At 38.7% G+C, this 13,012-nt stretch overlaps 1 protein-coding gene across 8 annotated transcripts in view; it reads left to right on the top strand.

The window, feature by feature from the left end:
* Nucleotides 1-13,012, top strand: part of ADAMTSL3 (ADAMTS like 3) — a 562,343-nt gene that overhangs the window by 464,799 nt on the left and 84,532 nt on the right. For all 8 annotated transcript variants that reach the window (XM_072619353.1, XM_072619328.1, XM_072619322.1 and 5 more), the window contains exons 18-21: nucleotides 2,315-2,507; nucleotides 2,590-2,769; nucleotides 7,913-8,066; nucleotides 11,597-12,665. In XM_072619353.1, coding sequence (XP_072475454.1) covers nucleotides 2,315-2,507; nucleotides 2,590-2,769; nucleotides 7,913-8,066; nucleotides 11,597-12,665 — 1,596 coding nt within the window. The remainder of the gene's footprint in view (nucleotides 1-2,314; nucleotides 2,508-2,589; nucleotides 2,770-7,912; nucleotides 8,067-11,596; nucleotides 12,666-13,012) is intronic.

Below are 13,012 nucleotides of genomic sequence, written 5' to 3'. Positions count from 1 at the left end.
GAGTCAATGTTTAGTGCAAATTCAACTAAAGCCCCCAGATCTTTTTCCATCTGGTACTGTCTCACCATATCCACGCACCCTTACTTCCTTGTCTTGTACTTATCTTTCTCACATATAATCTTGTCAAATATCTTTTCTTTATCCCATAGCCAGCGTATATGGAATTGTGTACATAACTCATTTAAGAGTGTTTTCCAATCATTTTCCCTTTCAGAAAAAGTCTTCCCTATGCTAGAAATTTGTTTCCCAAGCCGGGAAAAATCTCTTCTTTTGAACTTCAATAACATTTTGTTGGCATGCTTTAAGCACTTTTTTCACATTTTACCTTTTATTCTTGTTATTTGTAAATATATCTTATCCCTCCTCCTAGACTGTTCACTCCTGGAGGGTAGGAATGAAAGTTCCATTCATTGCCGATACACAAAGAATGTTTGTTAAACCAAATTTGTAGATTTTACGTCAAGGCAAAGTAAGCCATCTTTTGCCTCAGTTTTTACCTATCCTTTAATTATTGAATGGGCATTGCCTCAGACAAACTGAGACTTGGGAAAAGGTCCCGCATTGCATCCTGAGCCATCACCAGTTGTCTTGACCTAAGTTTTGCTACAGGACTGTGGTGAGAGTGAGGCTGATGACTTTGTGCAGCTCTGCCTCACTGAAACCAATTCACTTGCAAGTCAAGACATCACCATCTTGGTGTCGCTTTGACACAAAGAACAAGTACAAATTTAACAGAGCGTTTTATTTTAGTTACCTGCAAACAATTTTCTAGTTCTATAGGCTTCTACTCTCTATTTTTATTAGGTATGTGATTTTGACATAAAACACTAAAGAAATTTTATTATACTTTGCAATGAATATGAAAATAGGTTTATCCAACTAAAATATAGTTTAGCATTTTGGATCTAGATACATATAAACTTCTACTTTGTTTTTGTTTCTAATAGAGAAATATAATTTCTTGCAATTCACTTGTGAATCTCAAGGTCAAAGAACTAGGAAGATGTTAGAATTCTAGTATTTGGAGCTAGAAAGGGCTTTAGTTACCATTCGGTGAAACCTTTTCATTTTATGAAAAAAAGAATATCAAGGAAGTAGATTCCAATTTCCTTCTAATTGTAAAAACCCCTCTGTTCCAAAACCCTCTCTACCCTAATGCATTTTAGTAAGCAGCATGAGAAAAATACGCTCATAAAGCTATGAGGATGAATGGATGCTACTGACAGTCTCCTCAATGCTCCCAGCTTATAGAAGCTTCATTGGGAAGATGGAAACCTCGAGATTATAAGCCACCAAAAGGATTCTCATAAGCCAGGGCGGCTCTGCATCTTTCTTTCTCTTGCGAGAATGGCCATGGAGTAAAGGTCAAAATGCATTCTGCTTTAGGACAGTGCCTGTCTGAAGTGTACAGAAATTGTAATGATAGCTAACTTTCCACCAAAATCATACTCATTGCATAGCATTTAGAATTTGTTTGGGGGAGTAAATATTAGACAAAATATATATATATGAATGCCATTCATTAAAATTTTATATATCATTCTAAAAATTAACACTACAGCATTTTTTGGGGAAACGAGAGTCCTTGGGAAATAACAGAAAAAAAACAAACTGTTTTTTTCCCGAATCTTTCCGTTTGTTTTTTTTTCCCCAGGCCTTCACATCTCTATTGCCAGTTTCCCCTCCTTGGATTATGCTTGGTAAGCAGCTGTCCTGGTTTTTCTGTTTATTTGCAAATATTTTAAAAATATATTTCATAAGAAAATTTCATTCACCCAAGGTTTTATCTGAAGTAAATCACATTGATCTAATTAATGCCTTATGTATAATCTTACCAGAGGAGGAGAATAATTTTGGAGTAATCTAAATGAATTAAGACAGGTACCTGGAAGATTTCCTGAAATGGGCTTTTTAAGCATTTAAAATTGCTTTTAATGATCGTACACATCATCCTTGTCTTTGTGTTCTTTTCAAAAGGAAACAAAAACGTCACCGATTACAGGCTAGCCAATCAGGACTTGGTGGACAGCCTCGTGTTTTTCTTTTCTCTTTCTGAAGGGCCCTCCTAAATGGATGGGAATCTTCATTGAGAAGCATCACGGACATTTCTTGTGTTAAAAACAATCATTCTGGGTGTGCGTGTGTGTGTTACTTTTGAGCTTATTGTGGCTCTCGAGATTTTGCCCTGAGGATGAAGTGTGTCAGGCAGATAAAGAGAGCTCTGAAATCAGGAGAACTCCTTCTCACTGTTGCCCCCAGGCATATGAGCACCATTTCCTAGAACATGGCTGTATCCTTTTATGTTTTGGCACAGGTGGCAAACAGGGTCCTGGAGGCCATGCTCCGCAACTTGTGGTGTGGGAATACAGACCAGAGACGTGTACTGCCTGCAGCCCGGGGAGCCCATTGTCCCTTCTGAAGAGTGCCAAGATGAAAAGCCTCATGTTCTGCAAGCTTGCAGTCAGTTTGACTGTCCCCCTGGCTGGCACATAGAGGAGTGGCAACAGGTACCAGATCCTTCTCAAGAAAAGATCAATGCAAAGTTAGTGACACTGGCCTTACCCATTTTCCCCTGCCCCTCTCTCTCAGTGTTCTAGGACCTGCGGTGGAGGAACTCAGTATCGGAGAGTGACCTGTAGGCAGCTGCTGACGGATGGCAGCTTTCTGAACCTGTCAGATGAGTTGTGTCAAGAACCTAGAGCGTCGTCCCATAAGTCTTGTGCCAGAACTGACTGTCCACCTCAGTTAGTTTTAGGAGATTGGTCCAAGGTTAGTGGTCTATATGTAGTAAGAGGATTTTTTATACTGTATTTTTGCATGAATATTCCAAGGAACTTCTAAAAATAAAAATAAAAAGGCTTAGTAGTAGTGTTTTGTCAAAGAGGAATTCTAATTCATGATATTAATTAAGTATATATTTCTTTATAATTTTAAGATTGCAATTCCTATTCATTTCAATGAGGGTGGCAGTAGAAATGTTACTATTTCTTTTTACAGGTGGGGAAACTGAAGCCCAGAGAGGTTAGGTGATTTTCCCAGGGTCATAAAGCCATCCCTAGATGGGACTTGAACTTTGATGTTCCTAGAGCAGGGCACTGAGAGAGTAGGGAGACAAGGCAGGGCTTATCTCCCTCCCTTCATCCCAGGGTGGTAAGGTCTTTGAGAAGATGCTGGATGATCATGTCTCTGGATGCTGTTTCAGGAAATTCTGTTTAGGTATGGTGTAGAAGAGCTCACTTCTGCTATCCTTTCAAACTGTATGATTCCATGACTTAGTGATTTTTCCACCAGCTGGTTCTCTGGCTTTGTTTTAAGGGTCTCCCTAGTTCCTTTCTAATTACTTCCCTCTGGCAGTATCTGAATGAGAGACAGGAAGACTCAACAACCTGATTTTTCAAAGGCAGCAAATTATTTTACAACATGCAAAAAGTTCATTGTCTGTATCATAAATTTAAGACAAACTGGCAGATGCCGTGAAATGCCTTTATATAGTAGAAAGAGTAATAGACTAGAAGATCAGTAACATCCCAGCACTTACCACTAATTAGCTTTGTGGACCTTGGGCACAGTATTTTATCTGTGTAGACCTCAGTTTCTCCTGTAAAATAAGGGAGTTTAAATGACCTTTCAGATTCTTTGCAGTGTTAATCTTGAGTGATCTGAGACCTCATTCTGTGTCATTTCATAGCATTCCATTTATGTGATATCCTTCCCTCCAACTATTCCTCTTGTCTACTCAAATCTAACTTTTCTTTGAAGGCTCGACTTAAGTACCATTTCCCCTGAACAGTTTTCTGTGATTGCTTTCATTTTAATTCATTCCTATTTTCTTTGAATTTCTTTAGCTCTTGTGTCTGTAACTCCTCATTTTAGCACTTATAGTGCATGATCTAAATTGTTAGCTACTCTTTTAAATGTATATTTTGTTTTCCCAATTAGACTGTAAGTACCCTTAGAGTAGAGAGCAAGCCTTTCCTTTCTTATCTGGCCAGCACAGGAACTTGTACAATGCTGGATGAGATACAGGTACTTCATCAAGCAAATGTTGAATTAAACTGTATTTCATCAGGTGGAAGTGAAATCTATCTAGTTGTCTTGTGAGCCACTTAACAAAAGGAGATTTTGTGTACAGAGGCAAAGTGTCCTGATGGTCTGGGTTCTCCACAATGACCTGTGGTCTTGGTTTATGGGCTTCATTTCTCCCATTGACCAAGAAGTCAGGAAATGTACGGGAGTCATTTGTGAAGTGCTTTGCAGGTGCAAAGTGTGTGCTAAGCTTAAGCTAAGAAGAAAGTATATCTGGGACAGAGCTCCAACCTGCTTCTACAAGGGAGTTAAATCACTGTTGGTATGGGATTTTGACTGCAGACTTTTATATTGAAAGAAGCAATTGAAAGCAAACAAAAAAAAAAGGCTCTCAGTCTACCTGAGTTTTTGGTAGGAAGGTCTGGTTGCCAAGGCAACAAAATCATTAAGGTACAAAGTGAGCACCCAGTTCAGCCTAACTCCATCAAGACACTCTACCAGGGTCCAACCACAGACCACATTTCTTTGTGAGACCATTAATAGGGTGTGAGCAAGGGAATTGTGTACACATGATTTCAATTTCAGCCTCTCTTTCCAAAACAAAATCCTTACTAGGGTTCAGAAACAACAGGATGTAAGTGCAGCTGGTAAGAAAGGAATTTAACATTTTTGTAGCATTCCCATTTTCTCTTTTCGGTTGAAATTTCCTCTCATTTTGAAATCATTTTTTTCTTCTTTCTTTGGCATAGAGCTTGACACCTCATTGCTGCCTGTGTGTAAGGCCGGGTGAGTGCCTGCCAAATTCACGTGCCAAGGGAGTTCTCACCTTAAAGGCAACTAGCTATTCATTGTAGCTTCTGAATAACTCCATTGCAAGATTATAGCTAACAATTTAGACCTGTGCATTCAGAGGTTAGGAAACAGCTCATGAGTGTATGCCTTTCTAGCCGTGACCCTTCCCCCACCTGTGGTCACCCTACACTCACTGAAACTGGCTTCATATACCAAAAATTTCTTCGAATGGTAGCATTGCAAGACCTTTACAGAGCATCTAACTCAGCCCCTTCATCATTCAGCTGAGAAAACTGCGTCCCAGGAAGGGACAAGGGGGTGAGGTGGGAATACTATACCCAAGGTCATACATTTCAACTTTCTTTCTTCTAACGTTGGTAAAGAACATGGGAACTTGAACCAACACTAATAATAACTCACATTTCTATAGCACTTTACAGATTATAATGTTTCTACTCAACAACCTTGTGAGATAGGTAAGGCAAGTGTTGTTTTTTCCACTTTAGAGATGAGAAGATTGGAGATCAAATTAGTTAACTGATTTACAGAAGCTCTAGAGGAAAGATGGAATCCCAGGTCACTGAACTTTGTATATCTCACAGAAAAGAGAAGTAAATGTCACTGTCGAGTTCCTAGATTGCTTTCTGGAGTTAATAGAGGAATGCCTATGTTCACTGCATTTATTTCCTCACCACCTATGTGTGAGAGGCAGCAGGGTATTGTAGAAGGTATTCTGGATTTGGAATCAGATGACAGGTTTGAATCCCAACTCTACCCCTCACTGCCTGTGTGACCTTGGGCAAGTCACTTCTCTCCGCCTCAGGTTCTTTATCTGTAAAAGGCAGGGGATGGACTGGATGGTCACTGAGGTTCCTTCTGGATCTAAATCTAATCTGACCATCTCCTCCCTTGATGTCTATACCTTCCACTCTCGTCCTAATGAAACTCTTGCCTCATTTTTTTTCACCTCTAGTGAATTTGTTCTTCTCTCTTCCAGCTGCCTTTTCTCAGTCTTCATCTCCATTACCTTTCTGCAGAATTTGATGTTGCTGACAGCCTCCCACTGGCTTCTTTTGCTCTCTCTTCTCTACCCTTCTGGGTCTCCTTCTCTAGCTGCTCCTGTTCACTCCCAGAAGCTTTCCCAGAGGCTTGGTCTTTGCAGTCTTCCTGATTCAGCACTCCTGGCATTTGCTGTCACTTCTGTGCGTATTGTCTCTACCTCTAATTTAAGTAGAGACCACTTGTCCCTGTTACTGGCTTTTTCATGTACATATCTCAGATAAGAAACTCCCAGAGATCATGGACCAAGACTTAGGTTGACTTTATATGTGCCTCATTCCCCGATAAGGTACTAAACAAGTATTTGGAACAGGGTCTGGACCAATAATTTCATTGGTATAGGGGTAATCCAGAAAGAAAATTCCCTTTGCCTACACAGGTAAGCACTTAGAGAACTGCCTAATTAGAGCAGCAGTTCTTTAAATGTTGTCCAAGAAACACCTCTCTCTCTCTCTCTCTCTCTCTCTCTCTCTCTCTCTCTCTCTCTCTCTCTCTCAGACACACACACACACACACACACACACTCACACACACACATACACACACAGTCACATACCTGTTTTAGGGCCCATGGGTTTAAAACTATTTTCATAAAAATATTAAGACATTTTGATATCTAATATGGTAAATGTTGATAGAAAAATCCCACATAAACAAAAGTTGTTTGGAATCCTCAATAATTTTTAAAAATGTAAAGAGACCAAAAAGTTAAAGTGTGTGAATCCCTGGCATAGAGCCCTGAGAGAATAATATAATTATAATAACAAATAGTAGTAATTATAAGCACATATAGTATTTTCATATTTATGAAACATATCACATATGTTATTTGATTGGATTGTGACAACTCTCTGAGTGATATCATCCTTCTATAGATGAGGAAATTGAGTCTGGTAGAGGTAAAGTGCAGCTAGTATCTGAGACAGGATTCAAGCTCAGGCCTTCCTCATTCCAAGTCCAGTATGCTATCCACTGTACTATATAGCTGCCTCTCAGGTTGAGTGATTTGTCCAGGGTCACACAGCCAGCAAATGCCAGAAGTGGTACTTGAGCCCAGTTGGGTGCAAGACTGGATCTTTATCTCCTGCTCCCTGATACTAAAAAGTTGAATTGTCACTGAACAAATGCTGAGACTTATAAAAGTCACCTAGTTCTTTATATTCTATCCACCCACCATAAGGAGCAGACACTTTTTCCTGTACTTTCATTGATGAAAGAATCACAGAGTTTTAGGTTGAAAAAGGTTTGAAAGATCATCTGAGTCAACCCCCTTTGTCTTACAAGTATAGAGACTATAGCCCAGAGATGAAAGGATGGTGTGTGATTTGGGGTCGGGACACTTTGGGTTTAAATCCCTCCTTAGATATTTCCTGTCTTTGTTTACCCTGAGCTCTTAAACTTCTCTTGTTTAAACCCTCTCAGACTCCATTTGTTTTCTCATCTATGAAATGAGAGAATAGTAAGTAATATTGCAGGATCAGTGATGTTCTTGTGTGGGGTAAGGGAAGCTCAAATGAGAGAATATACGTAAAGCAATTTGCAAAGCTTAAAGTGCCGTATAGACTCAGCTATCATCATCATCATCATCATTATTATAACTACTGCTGCTGCTTCACCAGTTACCCTAATAGTGATTCACAGAGGCAGAGCTAAGACCAGAACCGGAGTCTCTTAACTCTCCATCCACTGATCTTGACACCTATCTGTTTACATAAGAAAAAAGAAAAATGCTTTGGCTGCTGTCTTGAGTAAAATGACCCTTCAGTTACTTGAATGCACTTACTTTAAAAATATTTAGAAGCCAATTATTACTATGTAATAATTATGCAAGATGATTCCCATGCCAAATGCCCTCACAAGAAAAAAAAATTATGAACTCTGAATAACAAAAATCCAGGAAGTGGCTCATTCACCTGAAACCTTACATTTGTGAAATTCCTATACCTGCCATAGCATTCATTGTAATTGGGTTTGACACTTTGACATGGACCAGATTAGAATCCTTTTTGACTCCATCGTATTATCCCTTTTACAGTGTTCTGTAAGTTGTGGTGTTGGAATTCAGAGAAGGAAGCCCATCTGTCAAAAGCTGACCTCCAAAGGTCGTAACATCACACTCAGTGGGTCACTGTGCAGGGGTCGGCTGCATGCCCCTCTCGTAAGGTCTTGCCGGATGACCATGTGTAATGGTAAGTATTGTACTCTCACGTCTCCGAATGAAATGTTTGGTCTGTTGATCTGAATTATTGTCTGAATATTAATGTATAGATCTTGTATAACTAGCAAATGATTTTTTTTCTCCTCATATCAGCAGGTTTCTAATCAATGGGTGAACCAAACTGGTCAAAGTTGAGAACATTCGCAGAGATATTCTATGTTAATGAAGTCTACAATGCTGAAATATTTCATTAGCTTCCTTCTCTTTTCTTCCATTTACCATTTCTGCCTTTTGGATTTTGTTTTTTATTTCTTAGACTTGTTCACTCCCCCCCCCCCTCCTTAGAATGTTTTCTTTTGTCTTTGTATTCTAACATTTGATGTTTGTGGATGTTAATTATGTAACTGATGTTGAAATTTTTCCTATTTTAACTTCATAGGATTTAGTGCTGGAAGGGACCTAGAGAGTAACTAGTCCAACTCTAATTTTGTAGATGAGACCTAGAGGAATAGAGTGACTTACCTAAACCCCATAGGCAGCAAAGAGCAAAGCCGGGATGAAAATTCAGTTCATTTAATTCCAAATCTAATGTTTTTACCATTATGCTCATAACATCTTTATTTTTGTGCTATTAAGGGAAGAGCAAAAATTTAGTGTTTTTATTAACAATGAGCTAAAATCAGAACTGAATTAAAAAGTGAAATGTTCCTGTGTTTAAAAAAAGATATAAAATTGAGTTTGAATAGCCCTTTAGTTAAATAAAATGACAAATTCATTATAACTTATTAGAGAGACATAAAGTACTTCTCCCTCCAAATGCTTAAAACAATAACAAAACTCTAAATACATGTATGTTTCAAGTGAGGTTATTTGGGTTTAATGCCTAGAATTTAATAATTAAGAAACAGAATGATCCTGGGAATATATTACTCTGCTGGGAGTCAGTTTCTCAGTTCTCTTCTCTGCTCTCCCACTTTTGGATGCCTTTATATCTTAATCTGCAAAAAAAAAAAAAATGTTTAATTATATCAACGTCCCTCATGGAGGACACTGTTAAGAAAAAATCATTATAAAGAGAACTTTAGCCTAATGAGATGAAAGGTTTGGCTGATGCTCTCTAAAATCATCTGCTTATATGTAGCTTTCTCGGTCACACAAAAAACCAAATAAGAAATACAGTAATTATTGGTTCATGCGTCATTTGAAACTCCTTTTATAGCACAACTTTTAAGTTGACATTCCAAAAGTCTGAGGTTCTAAACATCACTTAAATAAAGCCCCAAGGAATTCTGGAATGTTCTTGGCATGTGGTATAAATAAGATATTTTGGCTGCATATTTATCTGAATTTTATTAATTGTGGATAGTTACATAGCTGTGTGGCTAGGAGAATCATGTTAAAGCAACACTGGCAGCTTCCACTAAAATAATATCAGGACAACATGTGGTAATATGTAGCAGTTATTAGGGCATGAAATGGGGTTCAGGGAGAAATTACAAGTTAGAAAAAAAGTCTAATGCCTATGCAGACTGTAACCCTCCTTCAGCTTTGCAAACCATCCTCATCATGGAGTCAGACAAAAATGTGCAGTCACTGTCCAGAGAGGACACCTTGCTGCTGTTATCATCCCCTCAACACTGCCCCAGCTTCCCCAGCAGATCAGACTTGATCAACAGACCCTTATCTTCTGTAGACAGAGCAGCTCTACTAAAATTAATTTTGTAGGTCACAGCTAGATAGAGTGGACACCTTGACAAGCTTTAGGGCTTAATTCCCTGTCAAATATTTGATGTAAAGAAAACCATAACAAAAGATAATAAACCAAATACAAGAGATCACAATTCCCCTACTACAGGTGCCCTTAACCATTTTTTTCCCTGAGGAGGGTACTTTTCTTTCCCCAAAACCTCCAGGTCATAGAATTTAGAGCTAGGAGAGACCTTAGAAATTCATTCGGTTCAACCCTTTCATTGTACAGATGGGGAAACTAAGGCTCAGAAATGGAAGTGATGTTCCCTAAATCAGGATTCAAGCTGATGCCAGACCCACTACTATTTCTACCCCACCATACTGTCTCCCATGGGGCAATACCTGGTCCTGAAATTAAAGAATCTAAAGGACAGTCAAGGATTGGATTCTGTCAGCAAAGTTCTTGGGCTGGAGCTGGGGTGACAGATGTTTGTACCCCTTTCTGCAGAGAATTTTAGGAAACTCTGGCAGGAAAGGAAGTGAAGAGCCAACTTGGAAGAAATCTCATGAAAAGCTGTATAACCTCTTCTGACTGAAAGACTTACATGAACAGATGCATTGTGGAAATGAACAGAACCAGGAGAATGTTGTACACAGTAATAGCAACATTGTTAAATGAAGAACTATGAATGACTTAGCTATTCTTAGCAATAGAATGAGATAGTCCCAAAGTACTAATGATGAAGCATACTGTCCGCCTCCAGAAAAAGAACTGATACTGTTTGAATACAGACTGAAGCATGCTATTTTTCACTTTCATTTTTTTTTCCTTCATTTGAATCTTCTTATACAAAATGGCTAATATGAAAATGTTTTAAATAATTGCGCATATATAAACTACATCTGATTGTATGTCTCAGGAGGGCAGAATGGAAGGGACGGTAAGAATTTGGAACTCAAGATTTTAAATAAGAATGTTTAAAAATATTTCCTGATTGATCCCAAGTATTGGTTCAACAGCACTCCTACTGTAATCAGAATTTCAAATATTTTAGACTTGAGACTCTTCCATTGCAACAAATGTACTGGACTATAATTAAAAAGAAAACAAAACAACTACTATATCGGTGCCTACTCTAATTTGTATCTTATAAAATGATTAATTTGAGTGGATAGAACTGTTTACTTAGGAATTAGGTTAATTGAGGCCAAGGTAATCCCATGAATCAGAAAACATTTCCCTTAACCATAAAAGAACCACTGTAAGCATTTTGTATCTACTGATTAGCTTCCTGTCTCCTCCACCCAGTGTTTTGTAGTGTCACTGCAGTGTGTCTTCTAAGTTAGGTTTTCCACTGCTGAAGGATTCAGTGCTTAGGACTTGAATGTGTCCAAATGCTGTCAAGATGTGCATTTAGCCTGGAGGTTATGCCAGCTATCTTTGTGTATTTGCAGGGTTATCACGTGAGAGATGGATTAGTTTTGTTCTGCTTGGCCCCAGGGCACAGAACCAGGAATAGTGGGTGGAAGTTGCAGGAAGCAGATTTGGACCTGATGTAAGAAAAATCCCCGCAGCATTCAGAGCCGCCCGAAAGTGAATGGGCTGCCCTAGGAAACAGCAAGTTCTGTAACATTCAGTGGTTTAAAGCAGATGCAAGATGACCACTTGTTGGGGATGATAAAGAGGAAAGGCTGAGGTTCCTTAAAACCCTGAGAATCTGTGGTTTTCTGATTTGCTAGTGTTTCTATCCATGTACTTTAAAAAAGTAAACTAAAAAATTAAATACATATATATATAGGTAAGAATATTTTTGCTTTTGAAAAGTTGTTTTATTAATTTTTTTCTATTTTGGGGGGGGGGGCTTTTTGCAGTGATAAAGCCAGAGGTTATACCAAAATATGGTGCTCAAGGTCCTCAGATCCTTGGCATCCAAAGAGTCTACATTCAGACAAGAGAAGAAAAACGTATTAATTTCACAATAGGTGGAAGGGCCTATCTACTTCCCAAAACATCAGTGGTCATCAAGTGTCCAGTAAGAAGGTTCCAAAAATCTCTCATCCGGTGGGAAAAAGATGGACAGCGTTTGCAGAACTCCAAAAGACTTGGCATAACCAAGTCAGGTTCAATGAAGATTCATAGTCTTGAAGCCAGTGATATTGGGCTATACCAGTGTATTGCAGGGCCTGTGCATGAAACATTTGTTCTCAAGCTAATTGGTACTGACAACCGACTCATAGAGCCCCCAGCCTTCCGAGATCTCCCCTTTGAACATGGTGGAATAGACCATAATGAAGCCAATAGTTTAGGAGCCACATGGCATAAAATGAGACAAATATGGAGTCAACAAAATGAACTCTTCCTGGATGATGGTCAAGTTAGTGACCAGCCACTTTTGAGAGCTCTTGTACACCAGGGCAATAATCCAACAGAAACTTCCAACTCCTTGGAATTCAAAGATAAATGCTTAGAAGCAGCAGTCCAACAAGGGTCCTACAGTATGGACACTGTACAGTTTGAAGAACTAATAAAGAATATGAGTCAGCTTATTGAAACTGGAGAGGTGAATGATGACATTGCATCTCAAGTGATCTATGAGGTGGTTGCTGAGTTAGCAAAGGTACAGCCAACAAGGGAGAAATGGAAAGGAGCCCAAGTGGAATCTTCTACCACAAAAGTGAATGTGAAAACACAAAATGTGTCTAGAGGTTTCAACTCAAAAAACCCAAACAGGCCAGTCATCAAGCAAAAAGGACTTGCTCTTATGAAACAAAGCAAACTAACCCCAATTTCCCTGAATAAAACAATCAATTCAAGGATTGGAAGTACAGTTTTTATTACCCGAAGTACTGAGGTCATCAACTTGTTCTGTGACCTTGTTAAAACTAATGATGCTAAATATGTGTGGACCAAAGATGGAGCAGAGCTACAGCCTTCAGAAAAGTAAGTAAAATGTAGATCTTAATTTAAATAACATGTTACTAATGACTCTTCAGATAGTTTTGACACATTTCAGATTCCTCCTTCTGAGTTTAGGTTGCCAGTAGGAGAAAAGATGGTACTATCTGTCAGTTCTGTTTTCAATGTATGTCAACATCAAAGAGTTCTTTATTTATTGTCAGATCCAAGAATGGAAAATGTTCAGTGGGCAAAAGAGTGAGGCAGATGCAAAGGTACAACATGGTTCGTATTCTCAAGGATCAAGATAAAATATGTCCCCTGATAAATATATAGCACAAATTCCAGGGTCATATGTGCACACAAGAAGTACAAGGATCATGTGGGATAGG

This window comes from Notamacropus eugenii, chromosome 1, assembly GCF_028372415.1.
Source record: "Notamacropus eugenii isolate mMacEug1 chromosome 1, mMacEug1.pri_v2, whole genome shotgun sequence".
NCBI lineage: Eukaryota > Metazoa > Chordata > Mammalia > Diprotodontia > Macropodidae > Notamacropus > Notamacropus eugenii.
The sequence above is the reverse complement of the archived record's forward strand: the minus strand, read 5'-3'. Positions and strand labels throughout refer to the sequence as shown.